The following is a 26,470-nucleotide window of genomic DNA, read 5'->3' as shown; positions in this document are numbered from 1 at the left end:
AAATAAACTGCAAAAAATAAAAATACAATATCAATACCATGAGGTGTTAAATTTATGTTGTTGTAAAAAATAATTATACTTTGCATTTATTTACAGATTTTGATTATATACAATCTAAATTTTTGTTTAAGAAAACTTTATAAATGCATTTAAGTTTATGGATATTCATAATAAATATTAAAATAGTTTATTTCATAAATAACAACATTAATATGAAATGTCTTGTTCAGGTCAAATGTCATAACAAGCCAGCCACACGTATCCTCAGTTGCTGCGCTGTTTCCTATACATTTGCAGTAACGATATCATTACGGTTAATGTTTTGAACAAGCCCTTGTTGTCGGGGGGGGGGGGGGGGGGGGGACCTTTGCAATGATCGCTGTGTTGTGCAGTCTGAAACATGTTTCAATGACTTTGGAGCATATTTGCGGTGAAAACCGAAGTCCCCCACCACTTGAATGCAAACACCTTTAAAAGAATTCGTGGAAAGTATATCATTTCAGCAATAAATAAGATCGTATGTATTTCAAATTAAAATGTTTACGTACGAGTTAGAAGTAAAAAAAAAATACCGAAATCTGGATTTTAGAACTCCGAATGCCCTCTCAACAACTATTCTCGTCTTTGATAGAGCTTCATTGTATTTTTCTTCTTGGGGGTTACTTGGTGACAAAAATGGTGTAAGTAACCATTCTTTCAGGGGGTAACCTGAATCCCCAAGTAACCATCCCCCTTCTGGCAATGTTTCCATGATTGCTGGGACGCCAGAAGACCGGAGCACATACGCGTCGTGGCTGGCTCCGGGAAAACACGTGTTGATGTGGAGAAATCTTTGAATAAAATCATAGAAGATTTTTAAATTTACGAAAATAAGTTTTAATTTAAACTCATTGTAAACACCATCTCTAGACAATATCTCGATCACATGTACATTATTAGATTAGATCAAAAATATATTTCAATTAGACACGATCTCGTTGCGAGCAACGAATGGGTCTTCCGTCCGATTTTTGAATATATTAGATTAAACTTATCACTTCAAAGATAAAATCGTAGATCTAAGCGAAAAATAGTAAAAAAAAAAATTGCAACAATCGGGGCTTGAACCCGGGTCACCTTGGCCATGTCCACGACTCTATCGACTGAGCTACTCAAACTCTCGCTTCAGAATTTTGACGCCTAATTTCTCGAGAATGCCTGAATTACCTGAAAGCACCTTGTTGCGAGCAACAAATGGGTCTTTCGTTTGATTTTGAATTGATAGGGTTCAATTAAACTGTTGACATTTGGTACGATTTACTATCATATTAACTTCCTTTTAAACTAATTTTTCAACCTACACTGCGAAATGCAGATTTCCGGAAAACGTCATTTTTAAACTTCAATATCTCCGCAATGCGTTCTCCGATTTTAAAACGGTTTTTAGTTTTGTATTAAGTACAAAAAAGTCAACAAACGCATATGCTTTTAAATTCCAAAAATCGAAATATTACAATCACTTCCGGTGACGACCGGAAGTGACGGACGACCTGCTCATATTAAAATTTGATAAGTTTAAAACATATATTCTGATGGAAAAAAAATTGTAGATTATTTGATTTTAAGAAATTTTAAAACACAATTTTCCAAAAATGCTGTTTGAGCGGACCGGAAGTGACGGACGATCGTAGTTTTACCTGATCGCCCCTAGAAATTCAAAAATCTATCATGCCTGAAACTTTTAATTTTCTATCTTTAATCGTTTTTGCGAAAAAGGGAGGACAAGATCACTTTTTACAAAAAGAAAAACGAATATAACGGCCGACCGGAAGTGACGTCATCAACAAAAATGTACATTATTAAAGACCTTGATATTTTGTATTATTCGTGAAATTTTCATAAAAATCCATTGTAGCATATTTGAGATATTTGAGTTTTAAGAAAAATGTTAAGAAAAAAAATAATAACTAGACACGATCTCGTTGCGAGCAACGAGGAGGTCTTCCGTCCGATTTTTAAAAGGTAAATCACGTCATCGACTTTACTTTTCGACAACAAAACATGATATGGAAATAGGAGTGAAGTACTAATGCTTACCTGTAATGCTTTTTATAAGTTCTCTTACGTTGCTTTTTTAAATACTTGCATTTCTTTCAATTGAAATAGACAAGATTAAACTTTTTTACCTCTGGCCCCTAATATCCCTAGTTAGGTAACGCATGAGAAAATCATTATATTGTAAGGATATATAAACGTATTATACCTTAAGTCTGTCCCAAGATATTTTTGCCACACATTCTCTTAAATTATTTGATATTTGTAAATATCTCTTGATTCAGACGATGTTCATTCGATAGTATGAAAAAATCCCAAGATTTCCCTTTTGAAACGCCCCCTCTAGCTTGTCAGGTTTTAATACACGGCTAAAAAAAAGAACGTCTACGGGGATTTTGCATTGCATCAGCCATTATAAAGCCCGGATGATAACTTTAAAAAATTGTGCTAGATATTCCGAAAGACTTCCGAATTGAGGAAAGATTCCCCATTATAAATATCCGTAGGAAATCTGTTTTTGATCCTGTGAATGTTTACGAAGGAAAAATGGTAATTTGTAAATGAAGTTTGACCCCTAAAAACGTTATTACCTAATTACGTAACACATGTTAAAATCAATAGATTTCTTGGATACGATGGTTATGCTAAGTATGTGTGCAATAATATACGTTGCAGTACATGTAGTTTTCCCTGTCAATTAAGCCATATTTCAATGAAAAAATTATGTACATGTTGAAACTCGTTCAATCCAGATGTTGTTTATTACGGCATGCTGCCCAATCCGGCGACATTATTCAGCCCCTTGACATTTTCCCATAATTTTTGTTTAAAAAAAATTTGTGCAATCCGGATCCTATCTATTCTGTTAACCGGCGCAATGAAAAAGCCTACTGCATATTATTAGTGAGAGTTATCTCCCGTAGTCCGTCCACTTATCGATCGATCGACCTTCTGCGAGATATTAATGCTCAATAATTGACCAATTTTTCTGTCGTTGCTATTGATTTAAACAACTGTTAATATAGATCCAAAGAAGCAACTTTTTTCAGTTAATACCGTAAAGTCTTGTTATGAATTGCAATTGGATAATTAGATTATAGTTCACCCAATTTTTTTCAGGCCGTGATTCAGGATACTGCGGGAGTAAGACTGCCGATATCGTTTGTTATCTCCGTTGCATGGCTACACGTACAGAGTTGCATATTATTCTGTCAAAATGCTCAATTTTTTTTTATATAAAATTCTCATTTATATTAATATTTATCTATTGTTTCCCTGCATCAAAACAGTTCTCGCCATCAGGTATTTCAGCCACCTGTTGACTTGTTAATGTTTTGTTTAACAATTTACGGTTAAGCATGCACTTTTCAGGTAAATCGGATGTTTGAAAGATTATCAATAACGACGATTTAATTCAAGGATTTCCATCGTATGTATTCCGTTATGGATTTATTGTTTGAAAAAAAATATTTAAAATGAAAATTTGTACCGTAAATAAGATCGATGAAATCTAATATAATTCAGAACAATTGAACATTTTGCAAGAATACACGATCAGGACCTACTGCATTAAATACTAAATTTAATTTGCAACAATATCCTCCAAACCGGATGTTGCCTAATCCGGCCATTTTTTTTTTTCAGAACCACCCTCCGCCGGATTAGACAAGTTTTGTTGTGTATTCGCAAAATAATCGACATAAAAGGGTTTTGCGTTATTTCGCCGCGTGTTTAAACTGGCCCCTTACGTCGAAGCTAGTATGATTGTATTACGACTTTGACATCTGTTTTTTTTATATAATCTATTATAACATATAAAATATACAGCATGACTATTTAAACAAAAATAAAGCAGTGTACATTTGTTCATTAATAGTTTTGATGTTTACGTTGTTTATAATCATTGCAAAACATGCAGGATGAATAAACTCAATCATTCGGAGGATGAAACCCAACGGTTTCCTTTTTTAAACATTCCAATGATGTATTTTGGGGGGTTTTTGTATGCTCCAAATTTATTTTTATTTACTTTGAATATTTCTAACGTTGAAAGGAGAGCACTTCCGTTTAAATACGTCTATAAATTTGTAAGATTATTTATTAGGTTTGCAAGGAAAATTATTTGATACTGTAATGGCCGACAAATCGGAACATGCAGCTTGAAGAAATTTAATTCTCAACTTATTATACCTCGAAACGTTATTTCAAATCAGGCACCAAACAATGAAGGGAAATGAAAATATTCGGCGGATCCAAATGTTAAAATATTCTTATGATAAAAATTGGTATTTATGGCAAACAGATTAATCATTACGGGCCGCCGGAAGGCGGTCCGTTATTTGATACACATTTAAATATTGTTACTGCGTTTCTGCGGGATAGTTCTTTTTTAATAGAATTAATACTATGCTTATTTTTATGAATTTAAAGTAAATTTGCATGTAGAAATATGTTTTATGCCTTTTAGAAAATATCACGTATTTTTTGTTTTACTCGTAAATGAAAAGTAGGTGAATACTTAGTAGATTGTCGTATTTGGCGCGTTTTTATCGAGACTATAATCTATTCGGAAAATTTCGGAGTTCTTCATTCTTTTCAAAACAATGCATCAGGATCGGTATGCGGGACATACTAAAGACCTGAAATACTAAAGACCTTAATGTCATTAAATTTTATATAAATGATATTTTTGAATTTCTATGTGCCGTGTCAAATATAATGACTTTGCGTGTGTATTTATTATATTTCTATGTAAAATGTTGTAAAAAATATCCTGAAATGACATTTAACTTTATATCAATTATTTACGCAAGAATATGACAGAAATGAAAATTTGAATTGACTGGAAAATTTGTACTAATTTTTATTTTATTATGAGGTCCCTTAAAATCATATGTTAAACTAATGCATTAAGTTTTCATTCAATACAATGCAACAACGAAAAAACCAAAATGGTTTGAAATACATAATCTCCAAGAGAAATATGATGAGTTGAACTTTGTATTAGAGTAATGTACAAATCATGCAATGTGTTCTCCATTACTTCATACTATGGCAATGATCATACAATTTCCGTTAGAAATGCTTACAGTAACAAAATCGATTCTTTATGATAATAGTAAAATGTTAAACTCTTCAAAACAAGTTGCTGAAAGTATATTAAAATTTACCATAAAGATTAGTACAACCAACTCTTATTTTCTTCTTTGTGGTGTGTTTTTATGTTAACAACCAATGATTCATACAACAATTATATTTTTGCGGCCCATTTGACGCTTGCGTCAATTTGATTTCTTGTTTTTTATCTCTTAAAGATATAATCGCACCTGTGTTTTGTATCCATCTCTTTTAAACTCTTTGTAGACAAATCTGTCAAAATTCGTGGTCGTTTCACCCTCTTGTTGCAACCCCAAACCCCGCTGAAATGTTCACAATCGATGCGCTGATGAACGAAAGACTCGGCTAGAAAAACTTGCTGCATGGGCCGTCTAACATTATTAATTTTAATGATGAATTCAGAAACTTTTACATTTCAAAAAGTGTCATTTTTTGTTAAGTTACAGGAACATTGTCATTCATGCACATAAAATTTGTACAAATTAAGTTATAAGTTATTCAACCAGTGTTTGAAATTTGAGACCGTTCTTGAAATATTTGGGAAAGAAATTTTAGGGGTCATCCTTTCATCTTCTTATCGGGCCCGTGTAACAAATTTGAGCCATTTCCGAATAAATGTGTGCACAAAATCGTTAATAAAAGAATGCAGGTAACGGGAGCTTTTAACACGGGAGCAGGGAGTGCTTTAAAACTCATATTTACATGTATTAATTTACCTTGTAAAATTATCAGTCATAGGCATTAGATAACTGATATTGCCTGATTGGCGAATTTGATTTGCCTATTGACTCCATGACATCTACAATTTCGCTTAGTTAAACGTACATATTTTCAAAAAATTGTATATAACACTGGCGTCGGAAGCAAATTGAAAGTGGGGGGGGGGGGGGGGGGGGCTGGACTGCATTTGAATCCAACTTCTGTCTTTCAATGTATATTTAGGAACAATAATCTTTCCTGCGAGAAAAAGTGTGTGTGGGGGGGGGGGGCTGAACCCTCTATCAGGCTATGTTTGTAATGGTTAGGTATAACTTTGCAAAAAAATTGGGGGGGGGGGGGGGGGGGGGCTAAGCCCCCCCCTAGCCCCCCCCCCCTCCCCGGTTCCGACGCCTATGTATAAGCATGTACTCCAATCAGGTGTTGTACTTTACAGAACGTTTTTTACGCGATCGCCGAGCGCTTCTTTTTGGGGAAGAACAGTCCTAATCAGACAGCAAATACATAATACAGCATACAAACGTTTTTATTAATATAATTATATATAATTTATGAATTAACTATTTAAGTAAATTATAAATGAATAAAATCAGCAATGAGTTTGCTTTTTAATGAATCTGACTACCACTGAGAAGAGGTTATACCAATATTGTGACCCTTATTATTTTACGGCCTGAATGTAAATAAAACCTCAACTTGTTTAAAAATGGTTTGTTTTATCGTGCCCGTACCTACCGCAAGCATGTTACATTGGACTTCTTAAGCTGCCTTATCTCAAACGCTTTTTAAATATATTTCAACTTTTACTTACTACATCCTGCTTAACTCTCTCTCTCTCTCTCTCTCTCTCTCTCTCTCATAACTCATAAAAATTCTAATATTTTGTTAGCCAAATGAAGTATCACATTATCATAGATATGTGAATATCGCCTATATTTTGTTGAAATTGGTAGTGTAATGCATTTAATTCTCAGCAGCAAAATGTCACAAACGGACACAAGTGAATTTATTTACATTTCAAATCGTACGACTGTAAAACGTACAATTGTATTATATTCATTGATGGCAGCTTTTTTTTCCCTTTATTATACGAACTATGATTTAAATCAATGGTTTGATGCATCGTTAACCAATATAGTTGGAAATGAAAATAACAACGAATCAATGGGCATTGGAATGTGTGATAACGTATAAACACGAGAAGCATGTGTCCTACAGTGAATCGGCTGTCCACTAGCGCGGCATCTCCTCGGCCCGTGTTATGAAAATGTACACTCAACGTGGTGGGTTTGAACTATTAACGTTTGCAGTTTGATAACTGAATTTTATTTTCCAACAATAAAACTGTTTCATGACATAGACAAGAACACAAAGAACGCCTTTTTTTCAATGACAGCCATACTATCTATTTTTTTTTTAATTACGAGAGCAAAACAGCAATACTTCGTAGGTAATAATATAGTCTTTTTTTTATTTACTCTTTAATATCGTTAAAATCTGAATTCATTGTGTTTGCAGCTACATAAATAAACCCGTGTGTGCATTACAACAATGCGTATATCTTGTGTATTGGATAACGGCAGACCGCTCGCAAGTCCAGCCGCGACCTATTTTCTCGGCCACTGGCCAGGATCGGATACGTATAATTGTTTACATACATGAAGCTCGGAATACAGCTAGCAAGATTTTAAATGCGACTCAAATACATTGCATAGAAGCAATTCTTATACACATAATATATTTCCCTAGAAAAGAATTAAACTGTTTAAACACTTTCCGAATGCAAGCTAGTACACTGTCTATGGTATTAGGTAAAGGTATAATCTTTTTTATTTACTATTAAAATCATTAAAATGGGAAGTTTTGTGTTTGCAGCTACATAAAACAAACCCATGTGTGCATTACAGCAAGACGCAAATCTTGTGTATTAGATAACGGCAGACCGCTCGCTAGTCCATTTGTGACCTATTTCCTCGGCTGCGGCAAGGGATCGGATACGTAATTGTTAACATACACAGTTCGGTATACAGCTAGATTTTAAATGCGACTCAAATGCATTGCATAGAAACAGTTCTTTTATCCATAATGTGTTTCACTAGAAAATAACTAAAATGTTTAAACACTTTCCGTGTGTAAACCGGTACCCTTTATGTCAGTTATACGCACAAATACCCCGTTTATTTGCCAAATAAAACACAAATACATGGTAACAAGTCTGGCTTTTTACACTCATATTACGCAATACCCGAACAAAATATTATTGTGACGACATTAATAAGATCATAATGAACAACTTTTGCCGCGACAGCCATATCGAAATCTTAACCGCTTTTGAGTTATAAAGTGAAAACTTGAAAGGGTTCTAGGTCTTTAATTTGAGGGGCCAGCCCCTTTTTCTAGGAGTCAAACAAAAGATCTTGTAAATATAAATTTTTGTTCTTCTACATGTCTTAACAAAATATTTGTGAGAAAAAAGATAATCTAAGAAAACCAAGCAAAATCACAACGCTTTTTTCATCTCATTTTTCGAGCCCTACCGAGCTTTAGCGCCTTTTGTGCCTGAAATTTATTAATGCCTTATTACATATCTACAATCTTTTGTCTATCATTCCTGAAATTTTGAACTTGATATCTTTTATAGTTTTTGATAACTCTCTTGGACAAGCCGACACTCTGAAAATTAAGAAAACGTCGATATTTCAAAAACGGAAATGACGTCATCAACCAAAAAAATTTCCGATCAAGTTTAAACTAATATCAATAAGATCTGCAAATTTTATTAAAATCGATCAAACAGTTTTCGAGTAATCGCTGACACAAAATCGGTAAGAAAAAAAAGGAGAAGAATGAGAAAATAAACCCGAAGAAAAACAAAAAGGTCTTCCGTTGGAAACGGAAGACCTTAATAATAGTGAAAAATAGAGAAAAACAAAAACAATAGGGTCTTCCGTTGGAAACGGAAGACCCTAATTACCGCATATTTGGGTCAGCCACAGCCTGGATGTTCAAGGCGCAGTAATTCTTCCTGCAAATAAATGCAGGTTCTGCCAACCCACTCATCCCTTTGATTGGTATAAGGGTCCCGTCAATAGCCCCTACATAATTGGGAAAATGCGCTATCTTAAAGAAATCAGCTTTTATAGAACGTAAAGTATCTGCATCATTAGGGAACGTGATGTTCTCCATCGTCGAATTGATGGCCACACAAACTAAAATGTATATATACATATGTACGAATAAAATGTCATCTGTAATAACTTTATTTATATATGTACAATAAATCATCATAAACCTTTGTGAATCTCTCTCTCTCTCTCTCTCTCTCTCTCTCTCTCTCTCTCTCTCTCTCTCTCTCTCCTTAATATCATATTATAACTTAAAAAAAAAACAAAACATATTTATAACTTAAAAAGAAAAACAAACACATTTTAAAGCATTATACTTTGCGGTTGTTTTATTAGGGTCTTCCGTTTTCAACGGAAGACCCTCTTGTTATTCTTCGGTTTCTTTTTATTATTAAGGTCTTCCGTTTCCAACGGAAGACCTTATTGTTTTTCTTCGGGTTTTTTTTCTCATTAGGGTCTTCCGTTTTCAACGGAAGACCCTCTTGTTATTCTATTGTTTTTAGGGTCTTCCGTTTCCAACGGAAGACCCTCTTGTTATTCTATTGCTTCTTTTTATTAGGGTCTTCCGTTTCCAACAGAAGACCCTCTTGTTATTCTATTGTTTCTTTTTATTAGGGTCTTCCGTTTCCAACGGAAGACCCTCTTGTTATTCTATTGTTATTCTATTGTTTCTTTTATTATTATTAGGGTCTTCCGTTTCCAACGGAAGACCCTCTTGTTATTCTGTTGTTTCTTTTTAGGGTCTTCCGTTTCCAACGGAAGACCCTCTTGTTATTCTATTGTTTCTTTTTATTATTATTAAGGTCTTCCGTTTCCAACGGAAGAACTTCTTGTTATTGCTTTGTTTCTGTTTCCCTTATTATTATTCTTTTTTTTTCTTACGCATTTTTGTGCACGCGAGTTCTCGGGAACGGCTTGGCTGATTTTAATGAAACTTTCAGAACTAACAGATATTGATCTGAACCTTATTGGAAATTTTTTACATTGATGACGTCATTTCCGTTTTAGAGATATTGACGTATTTACGATTTTTAGAGGGTCGGCTTGTCCGGTGTTTTTCTCCTAAATGAAAACAAATATTTGATTCAAATTTTCAGGGTTTGTAGACCTATGTTTGTGGATATGACAGAAGCATTTTCATTGTTCTGTGACGAAAAACACTGAAGCTCGTCTGCGCTTAAAAATTGAGATAAAAAGCGTCATGATTTTTTTGTGGTTTTCTTTGAATATCTTTTTTCTCAAAAGTATTTTGTTAAGACTTATAGAACAGAAAAACTTTAAAAAGTCAAGAACTTTCATTTGACATTAGGGATAAGGGGCTGGCCCTTTAAATTAAGGGCCGAAAGGGCTCTAAAGTATTCTGATAATATCTTTTTAATGTGAAATATTTTGTTATACTTTATAGAAGCAATTATATTCACCGTAACGTTATGTACCTATACATGACAGTTGTTTACTCCTTTGTTACGTATTTAGGGATTTTAAGGGGCCAGCAGTCCGAAATTTTGATCTTATATATCTGAAAATGGAGAGAAATTTTGAAAAGCAATGTTGAACAAAAGATGCCCCAAATAATGTCGTTAACAATTTGCAACCATAATTTTTTTGTTATCCGGTCCCTAAAAGGAGTTATAGGGTCGGCTCTTAAAACGATCTCTTCCAGACATCTCGAGAACGGTACATAATTTCTACATACTTGTTGAACAAAATGTGTTTAAAATGACAAGAGCTTTCTTTTTATATCACGGCTATTCAAATTAGGAGCCGATAGAGTTCTAAAATCTTTTAATCATAACCTTTAATTGTGAACTATTTTGTAATACATTACGGAAGCAATTATGTTAATCGAAATGTTATGTACCTAAACATGAAAATTGTTTACTCCTATGTTATGTAATAAGGAATTTTAAGGGGTCAAAATGAGTCCGAACTTATCATCAACGTCCCAAAATTAAAAAAAAGGAAATTTAAGGAGCAATGTTGAACAAAATACGCTAAAAAATGTGATTAACAATCTGCAACCAAAACTTGTTTGTTATCAGTTCCAACGATCTCTTCCAGATAAATCAAGAACGGTTACAAATAACTTTTTACATAAAATGTATCGAAATCAAAAGACCTCTTATTTGAAATGAAATAAAATGTGGCTGGTCCCTAAATTGGAGATGCAACGGGGTGTATAATCCTTCATCCATCGCTGTTTTAGATCACATCTGCATTTCCTGATATGTTTCGTTGATGAAGATAAAAGGCAAAGTCATTTCCTCTTCTAAAAATCGGACGGAAGACCTCCTCGTTGCTCGCAACGAGATCGTGTCTAGTTATTATTATTATTCTTTTTCTTTATTTTTCTGACTTTTTTAAAGCTTAATATCTCAAAAAGTTTTCAACAGATTAACATGAAACTTTCAGGGATTATGTACCATTATCGTCCCTAAAAGATGTTAAATTTTCAACTACAACGTCACTTCCGTTTCAACGTTACGTCAATTTTTATATTTTAAAAACGTGATTTTGTCCAGGGCGTTTTTCAAAAACGCTTCAAGATAGAGACTTGGAATTTTTTGTGTTGAAGCATTGATCGTTTTTATTTGGACATAAGGCTGGAATTTAGTTTCCGTCACCAAAAATAATTGTTAAGTCTTACTTAGACACATTCGGATTTTTTTTTTGTTAAGTTGTTCTTAAAATTAAGAAGGTTTTTGTTAAGTCGTACTTAAAATCATTCGGATTTTGTTAAGTCGTACCAGGAATAATTCGATTTTTTCATCTTTTTATTTTACTTTCTCTTGTTTTAAAATTTTCGAATTTTCGAATTTTTCGTTTTAATTTTAAATGTTTACGAGTTGTTCATGCTGAATACGAAACTGAAATTCGTTTGAAAATCGGACGATGCATTACAGAGATATCGGGGTTTAAAAATTGATTTTTCCGGAAATTTTGTTTCCGCGTCCTTGGTTTAAAAAATAGCGTAATGTTAATAGTAAAATTAACTTGTACCAAAAATAATTGTTAAGTCTTACTTAGACACATTCGGATTTTTTTTTGTTAAGTTGTTTTTAAAATCAAGAAGATTTTTGTTAAGTCGTACTTAAAATCATTCGGATTTTGTTAAGTCGTACCAGGAATAATTCAATTTTTTCATCTTTTTATTTTACTTTCTCTTGTTACTGGTTTAAGAGCTCTGCTTCTTACAGGAACTTCCAGCTTTACTTCCGACATTAACGGGAGACCCACTCGTTGCTTTGCAACGAGCTTTGCTCTAGTTATTAAGGTCTTCCGTTTCCAACGGAAGACCTTATTGTTTTTCTTCGGTTTTTTTTTCTCATTCTTCTCCTTTTTTTTTCTTACCGATTTTGTGTCAGCGATTACTCGGAAACTCTTTGATCGATTTTATTAAAATTTTCAGATCTTATTGATATTAGTTTAAACTTGATCGGAATTTTTTTTGGTTGATGACGTCATTTCCGTTTTTGAAATATCGACGTTTTCTTGATTTTCTGAGGGACTGCTTGTCCAAGAGAGTTATGAAAAACTATAAAAGATATTTAGTTCAAATTTTGATAGAATGATAGACAAAAGATTGTAGATATGTAATAAGGCATTAATCACTTTCAGGCACAAAAGGCGCTAAAGCTCGGTAGGGCTCGAAAAATGAGATTAAAAAAGTGTTGTGATTTTGCCTGGTTTTCTTAGATTATCTTTTTTCTCACAAATATTTTGTTAAGACATGTAGAAGAAAAAAAATTTATATTTACAAGATCTTTTCTTTGACACTTAGAAAAAGGGGCTGGCCCCTCAAATTAAGGGCCTACAACCCTTCAAAGTTTTCACTTTATAACTCAAAATTGGTTAAGATTTTAATATGGCTGTCGTTGCAAAAGTTGTTCATTATGGTCTTATTAATGTCGTAACAATAATATTTTGTTCGGGTATTGCGTAATATGAGTGTAAACACCCAGACTTGTTACCATGTATTTGTGTTTTATTTGGCAAATAAACGGGGTATTTGTGCGTATAACTGACATAAAGGATACCCGTTTATATACGGAAAGTGTTTAAACATTTTAGTTATTTTCTAGTGAAACACATTACGGATGAAAGAACTGTTTCTATGCAATTCATTTGAGTCGCATTTAAAATCTAGCTGTATTCCGAGCTGTGTATGTGAACAGTTACGTATCCACCCTTGCCCGCAGCCGATGAAATAGGTCACGACTGGACTAGCGAGCGGGTCTGCCGTTATCAAATACACAAGATTTGCGTCTTGCTGTAATGCACACATGGATTTTTATATGTAGCTGCAAACACAAAACTTCCGATATTAGTGATTTTAATAGTAAATAAAAAAAGATTATACCTTTACCTACTACCATAGACAGTGTACTAGCTTGCATTCGGAAAGTGTTGAAACAGTGTAATTCTTTTCTAGGGAAACACATTATGGGTAAAAGAATTACTTCTATGCAATGTATTTGAGTCGCATTTAAAATCTAGCTGTATTCCGAGCTTCATGTACGTATCCGATCCTTGCCGGCGGCCGAGGAAATGGGTCGCGGCTGGACTAGCAAGCAATACACAAGATATGCGCCTTGCTGTAATACACACACGGGTTTATTTATTTTGCTGCAAACACAAAGAATTCAGATTTAAACGATATTAAAGAGTAAATGGAAAAAGATTATAACTTTACCTACGAAGTATTGCTGTTTTGCTCTTGTAATAAAAAAAAAATAGATTGTATGACTGTCATTGAAAAAGGGGCGTTCTTTGTCATCTTGTCTATGTCATGAAATAGTTTTATTGTTGGAAAATAAAATTTAGTTATCAAACTGCAAACATTTCAAACCCACCACGTTGAGTGTACATTTTCATAACACGGGCCAAGGAGAAGCCGCGCTAGTGGACAGCCGATTCGCTGTAGGACACATGCTTCTCGTGTTTATACGTTATCCCACATTTTAATGCTCTTTGATTCGTTGTTATTTTCATTTCCAATGATATCGGTTAACGATGCATCAAACCATTGATTTAAATCATAGTTCGTAAAATAAAGGAAAAAACTGCCATCAATGAATATAATACGTTTTACAGTCGTACGATGAAATGTAAATAAATTCACCTGTTTCTATTTGTGACATGTTGCTGCTGAGAATTAAATGCATTACACTACCAATTTCAACAAAATATTGGCGATATTCACATAAGTATCTGTAATCTATGATAATGTGATTCTTCATTTGTCTAACAAAGTATTAGAATTTTTTATGAGTTGAGAGAGAGAGAGAGAGAGAGAGAGAGAGAGAGAGAGAGAGAGAGAGAGAGAGAGAGAGGGTTAAGCAGGATGTAGTAAGTAAAAGTTGAAATATTTTTAAAAAGCGTTCGAGATAAGGCAGCTTAAGAAGTACAATTTTACATGCTTGTGGTAGGTGCGGGCACGATAAAACTAACCATTTTTAAAGAAGTTGAAAAATTATTTACATTCAGGCCGTTAAATAATAAGGGTCACAATATTGGTATAATAACCTCTTCTCAATGGTGGTCAGATTCATTAAAAAGCATACTCATTGCTGATTTTATTAATTTATTATTAATCAAATTTTATTTTTATTTTTGATTCTGAAAGAATATGTGAGTTATAAAAAGTTTATGTACATGTGCATTCATTGTGAATATTTTGATTGTATTCGGACAGTTAAAAATCGAGTAGAGTACACATGGTTAAAAATAATACTTAGTAGATTAATTATCTAATACAAATCGAATTGGCTTTAAATTTTGCATATTCAAGCACACTTAAATAGTTAATACATAAATTATATATATATTAATAAAAACGTCTGTATGCTGTATTATGTATTCACTGTCTGATTAGGACTATTTTTCCCAAAAAAGAAGCGCTCGGCAATCGCGTTATTTTTTAAACGTTCTGTAAAGTACAACACCTGATTGGAGTACATGCTTATATATATAGTTTTTTAAAAATGTAAACGTTTAACCAAGCGAAATTGTAGATGTCATGGAGTCAATAGGCAAATCAAATTCGCCAATCAGGCAATAGCAGTTATCTAATGACTATGATTGATAATTTTACACGGTACATTAATATATGTCAATATGAATTTTAAAGCACTCCCTGCTCCCCTGTTTAAAGCTCCCGTTACCTGCATTCTTTTATTTACGATTTTTGTGCACACAGTTATTCGGAAATGGCTCAAATATTGTTACACGGGCCCGATAAAAAGATGAAAGGATGACCCCTAAACTTTCTTTCCCAAATATTTCAAGAACGGTCTTAAATTTCAAACACTGGTTGAATAACATATAACTTATTTTGTACAAATTTTATGTGCATGAATGACAACGTTCCTGTAACTTAACAAAAAATGACACTTTTTGAAATCTATAAGTTTCTGAATTCATCATTAAAATTAATAATGTTAGACGGTCCATGCAGCAAGTTTTTCTAGTCGAGTCTTTCGTTCAACAGCGAATCGATTGTGAACATTTCAGCGGGGTTTAAAACAAGACGGTGAAACGACCACGAATTTTTACAGATTTGGCTAAAAAGAGTTTAAAAGAGATGGATACAAAACACAGGTGCGATTATATCTTGTAGGAGATAAAAAATGATTAATTTATGTTTGCCAAAAATACCAATTTTTATCATAAGAATACTTTAACATTTATATCCGCCGAATATTTCCATTTCCCTTTATTGTTTGGTGTCTGATTTGAAATAACGTTTCGAGGTATAATAAGTTGAGAAATTTCTTTAAGCTGCATGGTCCGATTTGTCGGCCATTACAGTATCAAATAATTTTCCTTGCAAACCAAATGAATGATCTTACAAAGTTATAGATGTATTTACACGGAATTGCTCTCCCTTCAACGTTAGAAATATTCAAAATAAAAAAAAATATTGGGCATACAAAAAAAACCTCAAAATACATCATTTGAATGTTTAAAAAAGGAAACCGTTGGGTTTCATCCTTCGAATGATTGGGTTTATTCATCCTACATGTTTTGCAATGATTATAAACAACGTAAACATAAAAACTATTAATGAACAAATGTACACTGCTTTATTTTTGTTTAAATAGTCATGCTGTATTTTTCATATGTTATAACAGATTATATAAAAAAGACAGATGTCAAAGTCGTAATACAATCATACTAGCTTCGACGTAAGGGGCCAGTTTAAACACGAAGCGAAATAACGCAAAACCCTTTTATGTCGATTATTTTGTGGATATACACAAAAATTGTCTAATCCGGCGGAGGGTGGTTCTGAAAAAAAAATGGCCGGATTAGGCAACATCCGGTTTAGAGGACATTGTTGCAAATTAATTTTAGTATTTAATGCAGTAGGTCCTGATCCTGTATTCTTGTAAAATTTTCAATTGTTCTGAAATATATTAGATTTCATCGATCTTATCTATACGGTACCAATTTTCATTTTAAATTATTTTTTTGAAACAATAAATCCATAACGGAATACATACGATGGAAATACTTTTTGAATCAAATCATCGTTATTGATAATTTTTCAAACATCCGATCTACCTGTAAAGTGCATGCTTAACCGTAAATTGTTAAACAAAACATTAACAAGTCAACAGGTGGCTGAAACACCTGATGGCGAGAACTGTTATGATGCAGGGAAACAATGGATGAATATTAATATAATGAGAATTTTATTTTAAAAAAAATTAGCATTTTGACAGATCTAGAATAATATGCAACTCTGTACGTGTAGCCATACAATGTACAACGGGGATAACAAACAATATCGGCAGTCTTACTCTCACAGTATCCTGAATCACGGCCTGAAAAAATGGGGTGAATTATAATCTAATTATCTAATTTTTGCAATTCATAACAAGACTTTACGGTATTAACTGAAATGAGTTGCTAGTTTGGATCTATATTTACAGTTATTTAAATCAATAGCAACGACAGAAAAATTGGTCGATAATTGAGCATTTAAAATATCTCGCAGAAGGCCGACCGATCGATAAGTAGACGGACTACGGGAGATAACTCTCACTAATTATAAGCAGTATGTTTTTTCATTTCGCCGGTTTACAGAATAGACAGGATCCGGATTGCACAATTTTTTAAAAACAAAAATGATAGGAAAATGTCAAGGGGCTGAATAATGTCGCCGGATTGGGCAGCATGCCGTAATACACAACATCCGGATTCAACGAGTTTCAACATGTACATAATTTTTTTCATTGAAATATGGCTTAATTGACCGGAAAAACTACTGCAACGTATATTATTGCACACATACTTAGCATAACCATCGTTTAAAAGCATACAATAATTTTATTGAAAATTGGACCAAGCAGCTTTTACATTAAGATTTACATGTGTAAGACACTTTATTTGTCATGTACATGATCATGTGCATTAATTATGTTCAATACCCGCTTATTCTCCAAAATGATCTACAATTCCATTCACAACTATGGTCATTCAAAATCACATGAATTAATCAAAATTTTAAATTTTGTGTCGATCTCAACTATTATGTATCCAAGAAATCTATTGATTTTATCATGTGTTACGTAATTAGGTATTAACGTTTTTAGGGGGTCAAACTTCATTCAGAAATTACTATTTTCCTTCGTAAACATTCACAGGATCAAAAACAGATTTCCTACGAAGATTTATAATTGGGAATGTTTACATCTTTTCTCAATTCGGAAGTCTCACGGAATATCTAGCACAATTTTTCAACGTTTTCATCCGGGCTTTATAATGGCTGATGCAATGCAAAATCCCCGTAGACATTCTTTTTTTAGCCGTGTATTGAAACCTGACAAGCTAGAGGGGACGTTACAAAAGGGAAATCTTGGGATTTTTTCATACTATCGAATGAACCTCGTCTGAACCAAGAGATATTTACAAATATCGAATAATTTGAGAAAATGTGTGGCAAAAATATCTTGGGACAGACTTTATGTATAATAGGTTTATATATCCCAACAATATAATGATTTTCTCATGCGTTAACTAACTAGGAATATTAGGGGCCAGAGGTAAAATAGTTTAACCTTTATATTTCAATTGGAAGAAATGCAGGTATTTAAAAAAGCAACGTAAAAGAACTTATAAAAAGCATTACAGGAAAGCATTAGTTCTTCACCCCTATTTCCATATCATGTTTTGTTGTCAAAAATTAAAGTCGATGACGTCATTTCACCTTCTAAAAATCGGACGGAAGACCTCCTCGTTGCTCGCAACGAGATCGTGTCTAGTTATTATTATTATTCTTTTTCTTTATTTTTCTGACTTTTTTAAAGCTTAATATCTCAAAAAGTTTTCAACAGATTAACATGAAACTTTCAGGGATTATGTACCATTATCGTCCCTAAAAGATGTTAAATTTTCAACTACAACGTCACTTCCGTTTCAACGTTACGTCAATTTTTATATTTTAAAAACGTGATTTTGTCCAGGGCGTTCTTCAAAAACGCTTCAAGATAGAGACTTGGAATTTTTTGTGTTGAAGCATTGATCGTTTTTATTTGGACATAAGGCTGGAATTTAGTTTCCGTCACTTCCGGTCTAAACCGGAAGTGTTTTAAAATTTTCGAATTTTCGAATTTTTCGTTTTAATTTTAAATGTTTACGAGGTTTGTAGAGTTGTTCATGCTGAATACGAAACTGAAGTCCGTTTGAAAATCGGACGATGCATTACAGAGATATCGGGGTTTAAAAATTGATTTTTCCGGAAATTTTGTTTCCGGGTCCTTGGTTTAAAAAATAACGTAATGTTAATAGTAAAATTAACTCGTACCAAAAATAATTGTTAAGTCTTACTTAGACACATTCGGATTTTTTTTTTGTTAAGTTGTTCTTAAAATTAAGAAGGTTTTTGTTAAGTCGTACTTAAAATCATTCGGATTTTGTTAAGTCGTACCAGGAATAATTCGATTTTTTCATCTTTTTATTTTACTTTCTCTTGTTACTGGTTTAAGAGCTCTGCTTCTTACAGGAACTTCCAGCTTTACTTCCGACATTAACGGGAGACCCACTCGTTGCTTTGCAACGAGCTTTGCTCTAGTTATTATTATTATTCTTTTCCTTTATTTTTCTGACTTTTTTAAAGCTTAATATCTCAAAAAGTTTTCAACAGATTTACATGAAACTTTCAGGGATTATGTACCATTATCGTCCCTAAAAGATGTTAAATTTTCAACTACAACGTCACTTCCGTTTCAACGTTACGTCAATTTTTATATTTTAAAAACGTGATTTTGTCCAGGGCGTTTTTCAAAAACGCTTCAAGATAGAGACTTGGAATTTTTTGTGTTGAAGCATTGATCGTTTTTATTTAGACATAAGGCTGGAATTTAGTTTCCGTCACTTCCGGTCTAAACCGGAAGTGTTTTAAAATTTTCGATTTTTCGAATTTTTCGTTTTAATTTTAAATGTTTACGAGGTTTGTAGAGTTGATTTACTTATGGCATTTGACCAAAAAAATGTATTTTGTCACTTCCGGTCGAAACCGGAAGTGAAACAAATTTTTCGAAAAAATGAATTTTCTGATCAAATCGAAAAAGAATATGTGTTTTGTAGAGCTTATTAAGCTGAATCTAACACTGAAAGCCGTTTTCGAATCGGACGATGCATTACAGAGATATCGGGGTTTAAAAATTGATTTTTCCGGAAATTTTGATTCCGCGGCCTTGGTTTAAAAATTAGCGTAATGTTCTAACTCGTACCAAAAATAATTGCTAAGTCGTACATGAACACATTCGGATTTTTTTTGTTCAGTCGTTCTTAAAATTGGAAAGGTTTTTGTTACTTCGTACTTAAAATCATTCGTATTTTGTTAAGTCGTACCAGGAATATTCGATTTTTTTTTCATATTTTTATTTTAGTTACTCTTGTTATTGGTTTAAGAGCTCTGCTTCTTACAGGAACTTCCAGCTTTACTTCCGACATTAACGGAAGACCCACTCGTTGCTTTGCAACGAGCTTTGCTCTAGCTTTTATACTTTTTCTTCTTTTTTTTGACTCCTTTTTTGCTTTATTACTCAAAAAGTTTTCAACCGATTTCAATGAAACGTCCGGAGATTTTAGCAAGTTATCGTCCCTCAAAGATATTAAAGTTTTAAAGACAACGTCACTTCCGTTTTGACGTTACGTCATTTTTAAAAATTTTAAAAAGTCATTTTGTCCGGGACTTTTCTCAAAAACGCTTTAAGATAGAGGCTTGAAATTTTCAATGGTTATGATTTGGTCGATTTGCCTCTGTAATGAAGATATATAATAAAAATCCGCCACTTCCGGTCGAAACTGGAAGCGAATCAAATTTTTTGAAAAATTGAATTTTTTGATCAATCAAAAAACGTATACGTATTTTGTAGAGCTTTTTAAGCTGAATCTAATGCTGAAAACCGTTTAAAATTCGGAGGATGCATTACAGAGATATCGGGGTTTAAAAACTGATTTTCCCGGAAATTTTGATGCCGCGTTCTTGGTTTTTAAAAATAGTACAAAATTCACACTGAAAGTAACTTCTACTGTAACAATTCGTACTGATCATAAAACTTTATAAAAACATAAAATTATATGCATATTGTATAGTTTGCAAAGCTACATACAAAACTTAAATTCGTTTTAAAATCGGATACTGCATTGCAGAGATATCGGGGTTTAAATATTGATTTTTCCGGAAATGTTGATTCCTCGTTATTGGTTTAAAAAATAGTGCAAAATTTACACTTAAAGTAACTCCTGCTGAAAAGATTTCGTACAGGTCATAAAACCGAACTCCTTTTTTATATAGTTAATCAGAGTGTTTATTGAAACAATTTCGTTAATTCGGTCGATAATTACGTTGTTAGTTTTTATTAGTCTTATTAGATTTAATCGAAATAATTATCGTACGATTCACCATGTCAACTCGCCATGTTTTGACTGCGAACAACAGCTGATAGCGGTGTGTCAGAAGAATGGCCTGCAAGACGGCGATAGTGGAAATTTCAGCTCAACTAACGTATGACAGATTATAAAGGTATGTTTCAATACAGGATATGTCGTATTGACTTTTTCTTTTCAAAGTGTTTGTGCACTTTTCAATCTAATCCGACATTCCTCTGACTCTAACCTCCGCTTTTGACGTGCGTTACAATATAAAAGCGGGCATTTGAGTCAGAGAAATCTCGGGATATTATCTGTCCAATGTATTTTCACGTGTATGTTTTGCACACTACTCTTTTGAATTTCTATTTATTATTATGTATATGTATGTCTTATTTTGTATTGAACAACACACCACACACTGTAAAAGGGGTGGGGGTCCAAAGGCACACAAGAGTAGAATGTTGTAATTAGAGTGCATGTTTGCATGATGATAACTTTACCCTAAATATTTGAATATAGCAGATCTTTACCATATCACCTCCACTTAATTAATGAATTAAAGAACTCAGACAGGCTTGTGCTTAATTAAATAAATATATTTGACATGGTAAATATTCAGTCTAATTAAAATTAGAACTTTTGTCTGGCTCGCCGTTATATATGATTATCGGCTGTGAAAGAGCATGTAAAACAGAGTGCAAGATGAAAAGAACTTTAAGTTCAGATTTTAGGTTAATGTTCCCTGATATCTATAAAACATTCTTCTCAAGATTTGATTATTTTCCAGAACATTGTAAATTCTTTGAGATTAGTTTATCTTTTATATATATTGAATTTTATTGATTCATTTTAGGTAAACTTTACATGCAGAACACATCTACATTGTAAACAATTTTTACAGTATGTGCTGACACTTTCCGGAACATTTTGTGCCGTTTCGGGACGGTTTCATGTTTTATGTTTTGTTTACGTTTAGCCAACGTCAGCCTGGTGGCTCACGACTCGGTCGTCCTATGTATTGCTCAATTGCAACTTGATTTTGTGGCCCCATGGAGTAAGTTTATCATAATATTGTGTGAATGTATGCTCTGCTTAAATTCAGAAATGTTTCAGTGAAATTTTCTAATGTTTACTATTTTTTCGTTGTGATCATGGTGAAGAGGAAATTCGAATGCAAAATGTTGTCAAATCTAAATCTGTAATTGCGAAATTTATTGTGAAATTTATTCATCTATTTTGTTATGAGCATATTGTGATTGTTGTTTTTATTTGTTTTTTCAGTTTTTTACCCTTTAATGTCTCGTCATTAAATAAACAAGTAAACTGTTTATTGTGAGTTTTTTGGACCTGGCGAGGCAAGGGTTATATTTAAAAAGTCCATATTCAGGACAGCACACAGTAAGACAAATGTATGTAATAATTTTTACTACATGTGCCTCAGATCTCTCTCTCTCTCTCTCTCTCTCTCTCTCTTTCTCTCTCTCTCTCTCTCCCTCTCTCTCTCTCTCTCATGCTTTTAATCTTGGCAAAGCATCACAGAGCAACATCATTTTGTGCATATCTCTATCTAGGAAAAGAAATCAACAATGCTTTAGATTTCAAAATGAGCATGTATTATCATGCAATCCCTCATTTTTTCATTGTGCAACTAAAATCCAAAGCTGTATAAAATTGTTTATGGAATTTTATACATACTAAACATAATATTGTTTTTAAAACCTGTCATTAATAAGAAAAGAGAAAAAAATCCTCGCTAAATTTATTTGCAAAAAAAAACCCCAGTAGAATTCATTTAAAAAAAATGGTAAAGCAGAAAATTATACTTTGAGGCTGTTCATATGAAATACTGTAAGTCGTTTTAATTCAAACGTGTTAAAATTTCATGATTTTTACTAAAGTATCAATTGCAATGGTTTTAATTTCACGCTGCTTAAAAATTCAATTGATCAGAATAGAAGTATTTAAATTTCATAATATTTGGTTTAAGTGTTCAAACTAATGCTTCTTAGGAAAATCAAAAAATAGGAGAAGGGTATACATGTAAGGGTATTTCTAAGTGATGTTATGCTTTTTTCATGATAATATCTTATATATGTATGTAGTTTTGAATGAGGTTTCTTATTTAGGGAGGTTGAACAACAGTTGACCTCTAAAAGATTAGGTAATTTAAAGATGCTTTATATATGGAGAGCCCTATGAATCTGTGTTAAATAGAAGAAAGTGGAAATGCTGGGTTCACTTAAATGGCCATATTTTTCTTAATCCTTAATGGAATTGGCAAAATGAGGTATACTTTTTCTCAGAATAACATAAGCTTTGTAAGTTTAAGACAAGATGACTTTTCAGAGAATGTTAGTGTAAGTTTCAAGACTACATGGTATTTTCATATTTCTCATTTTACTGTAATTTTGAGTGGATTTTGTACCAAAAGTAGTCTATTTTAAGAAAAATGGATGATTTTGTTGGTTATATATGTCATTACATGATTTATTAGCTATAATATACAAGGGAAGTAAATCCCTTTTAAATGTGTAGAATGACCACCACTAGAGTAAATTGGCTTAGAGAGTAGGTATTTCCTATCCTGATGACAATTAATAGGCTTAAGTTAATTACCGAGATAAGAATTAATACTGTAAAAGAGTTTTGATCAATTGAATTATATAAATTATAAATCTGCAGCAATTTTGCTGTCTGATTTCATGAAATAACATGAAGCAACCTGACTTATATAACTCATTTTTTTTTAAACAGCATATTTTTCTTTCAAATAAAATTCACATGTAGACAAATGCAGTTATCAAAGTATACAATATGTCAAAAAACTCAAGTTTTTGCTCCTTCCTATCCAAAAGTGATATTTTAGATATATTTACAGAATTCAAAAAGCCACCCCCGCTTTCCAATTGTCTCCATTACCATTACATGTTGGGTATGTAAATGTACATTTGACCTTGAAATAACATCTGCTATAATAATTACTCTCGAAATGATCAAGAAACAACATATTTTTACCCTTTTATTGTATATATGCATCAAAAATGTAGGAAAACATGTAAAATTTGAACATTTATCATGGAATTCTCATCCGTCCCCAGGTACCTGGTTGTGATTTAATTTCATTTTAATTAAGAGCAGACATCACACTTGTAGGTCTTACTATTTTAGCAAAGTTAAAAGGAGACTAGAAACCAGAATAAATAAGATATTCACTAAATATGATTATAAGCTTACTGTTTCATGAAAACAAGAAATCACATGTATGGCGGCATGTCTTTTTGTGAAAAAAAAATGTTACATTTCATCCATTTATCAAGAAAAGATCAATTTTCAATATCAGTGATCGTTGTTTTCAAATAAGTGTGAGAAATGACTCAAGGGAATAGCCACAAGTTTCATAATATTAGGTTAAAGTGTTCAAACTAATACTTCTTACTAGGAAAATCAAAAAATAGGGGGAGGGTATACATGTAAGGGTATTTCTAAGTGATGTGATGCTTTTGTCATGATAATATCATGTATATGTATGTAGTTTTGAATAAGGTTTCTTATTTAGGGAGGTTGAACAACAGTTGACCTCTATAAGATTAGGTAAAGATGCTTTATTTATGGAGAGCCCTATGAATCTGTGTTAAATAGAGGAAAGTGGAAATGCTGGGTTCACTTAAATGGCCATATTTTTCTTAATCCTTAATGGAATTGGCAAAATGAGGTATACTTTTTCTCAGAATAGCATAAGCTTTGTAAGTTTAAGACAAGATGACTTTTCAGAGAATGTTAGTGTAAGTTAAAGGTAGCAAGGGACAGTTTCGGATAAAGTACCCGTCAATATTTTTGTAAAATAGAGAGTTGCTGTACTTGAAGGCTTATGAGTGTTGCTAAAATTCATGAAATGATTTTTAATGATTATCATTAGTTAGAGGGATGTCTTTTGTTGAAATTGATATGCAATATGTAGGCCCCATATGTAAGGTACATGAGATTCAGAAGTAAAATGCGAAACCTGCGGCTATGACTGTCGTGTTGACTTTAGACAGTGAAGATGCAAGTTACAGACGGGAGGGTAAATAACACGAAAAGTAGGTGGATGGGGCATTATAAACTATACACCGGTAAGTTTCTGACATGTGATGGTGCAACATGCACATGGTACGGAAGGTCAACCCTTTGCAGGGAATTGGCTGGGGGAGGTCTAAAAAGCTGAAAAATCATGAAAAATTAGCAAAATATGGAAGGGTCAAAATCTCATAAAAATCAGTATGTAGAAAATTTTACAGGTTTTGACTAGTAATTTTCTTCAGAAATTGGTGATTGGCCTTATAAAGAGTGAATTAAAGGTATTTGTGCTGAATGGGAACTGAGGAAATTTTAGTTACAGGGTTCCAAAGACACACGTCCCCAGGCTACAATGAAATGTATCAAAAAAACTGTCCTGTGCCATCTAATGTCACGTATCGGGATATGTCATACTAATTACACTGCATGGTCAGTGTATTGTTTTTCAGAAATACTATGCATATGTTAATGTAAACACAGCTATTATTAGTACCGGTACATGTATTAACACAGCTTATTGATTTTTTTAATTTCAGCTATTGGTGGCCACATGGTTTTTACCTGTTGATTCTTTTCAGCTCTTGAGGTTAACCTGTCACCTCTACCCACATGCATATTCCTTAATGTGTTCTACAGACTATTTACCAGTAATTCAAATTAAATATAATCGGATAATTCATGAACAGTTACTGTAATGGAACTTTAAGAAAGCATCATGCCTTGTTGTGGTTTGTGTTTGATAAGAAATTATAACAAACAAAATTATGGCTGTTTAAAGTAATTTACAATTGTTAGCTGTGAAAATTTGTTTTTCAATAAAAGTATGCAATTATGTTTTCTTTATTTTGTTTTTAGCTCACCTGAGCCAAAGGCTCAAGTGAGCTTTTCTGATCACAATTTGTCGTTGTCGTTGTTGTAAACTTTTCATATTTTCATCTTCTTCTCAAGAACCACTGGGCAGATTTCAACCAAATTTGGCACTAAGCACCACCACTAGGTGAAGGGGATTCAAGTTTGTTCAAATGAAGGGACACGCCCTCTTTAAAGGGGAGATAATTGAGAATTATTGAAAATTTGTTGGTATTTTTCAAAAATCTTCTTCTCAAAAACTATTCGGCCTGAAAAGCTTAAACTTGTGTGGAGGCATCCTCAGGTAGTGTAAATTCAAGTTTGTTCAAATCATGGTCCCCGGGGGTAGGGAGGGGCCACAAGAGGGGATCAAGTTTTACATAGGAATATATAGAGAAAATCTTTGAAAATCTTCTTCTCAAAAACTATTAGGCCAGAAAAGCTCAAATTAAAGTGGAAGCATCCTTAGGTAGTGTAGATTCAAGTTTGTTCAAATCATAGTCCCAGGTGGTATGATGGGGTCACAATGGGGGAATGGATTTTTACATAGGAATATATAGAGAAAATCTTTCAAAATCTTTTTCTCAGAAACTAATCAGCCAGGAAAGCTGAAACTTATGTGGAAGCATCCTCAGGTAGTGTAGATACAAAGTTGTGAAAATCATGACCCAGGGGGTAGGTTTGGG

The 26,470-nt window shown here is 33.0% G+C and overlaps 1 protein-coding gene and 1 long non-coding RNA gene across 4 annotated transcripts; one reads left to right on the top strand and one right to left on the bottom strand.

Moving 5' to 3' along the window:
* Positions 1 to 238: 238 nt before the first annotated feature.
* On the bottom strand, positions 239 to 9,879 carry LOC128165931 (putative nuclease HARBI1). The gene is made up of 5 exons (XM_052830866.1): positions 9,876 to 9,879; positions 8,843 to 9,077; positions 573 to 830; positions 366 to 468; positions 239 to 283 (listed from the first exon to the last, which is right to left on the bottom strand). The coding sequence occupies exons 1-5, from the start codon at positions 9,877 to 9,879 to the stop codon at positions 239 to 241; spliced, it is 645 nt and encodes a 214-aa protein (XP_052686826.1).
* Positions 9,880 to 20,762: 10,883 nt separating this feature from the next.
* LOC128166305 (uncharacterized) lies at positions 20,763 to 25,768 on the top strand. 3 transcript variants are annotated; one of them, XR_008241143.1, is made up of 4 exons: positions 20,763 to 21,030; positions 21,856 to 21,933; positions 22,161 to 22,288; positions 25,472 to 25,768. It is a non-coding gene; the product is annotated as an uncharacterized LOC128166305 (long non-coding RNA). The 3 variants fall into 3 exon arrangements; XR_008241142.1 differs by lacking the exon at positions 20,763 to 21,030 and having other exon boundaries at positions 21,040 to 21,933; XR_008241141.1 differs by lacking the exon at positions 20,763 to 21,030 and having other exon boundaries at positions 21,040 to 22,288.
* The last annotated feature ends 702 nt before the right edge of the window (positions 25,769 to 26,470 follow it).

Source organism: Crassostrea angulata, chromosome 10 (genome assembly GCF_025612915.1).
Source record: "Crassostrea angulata isolate pt1a10 chromosome 10, ASM2561291v2, whole genome shotgun sequence".
NCBI lineage: Eukaryota > Metazoa > Mollusca > Bivalvia > Ostreida > Ostreidae > Magallana > Magallana angulata.
Note: the sequence above shows the minus strand (reverse complement) of the source record. Positions and strands in the feature narration are given on the sequence as shown.

What these genes read in the sequence shown, in the direction of transcription:
- LOC128165931 (XM_052830866.1), bottom strand. An exon ending in GTGGCTGACCCAAATATGCG is followed by an intron (nt 831 to 8,842) that starts GTAATTAGGGTC and finishes TTTTATTCAAAG; the next exon opens with ATTTCTCCACATCAACACGT. An exon ending in GTTCTAAAATCCAGATTTCG is followed by an intron (nt 469 to 572) that starts GTATTTTTTTTT and finishes ATTCTTTTAAAG; the next exon opens with GTGTTTGCATTCAAGTGGTG.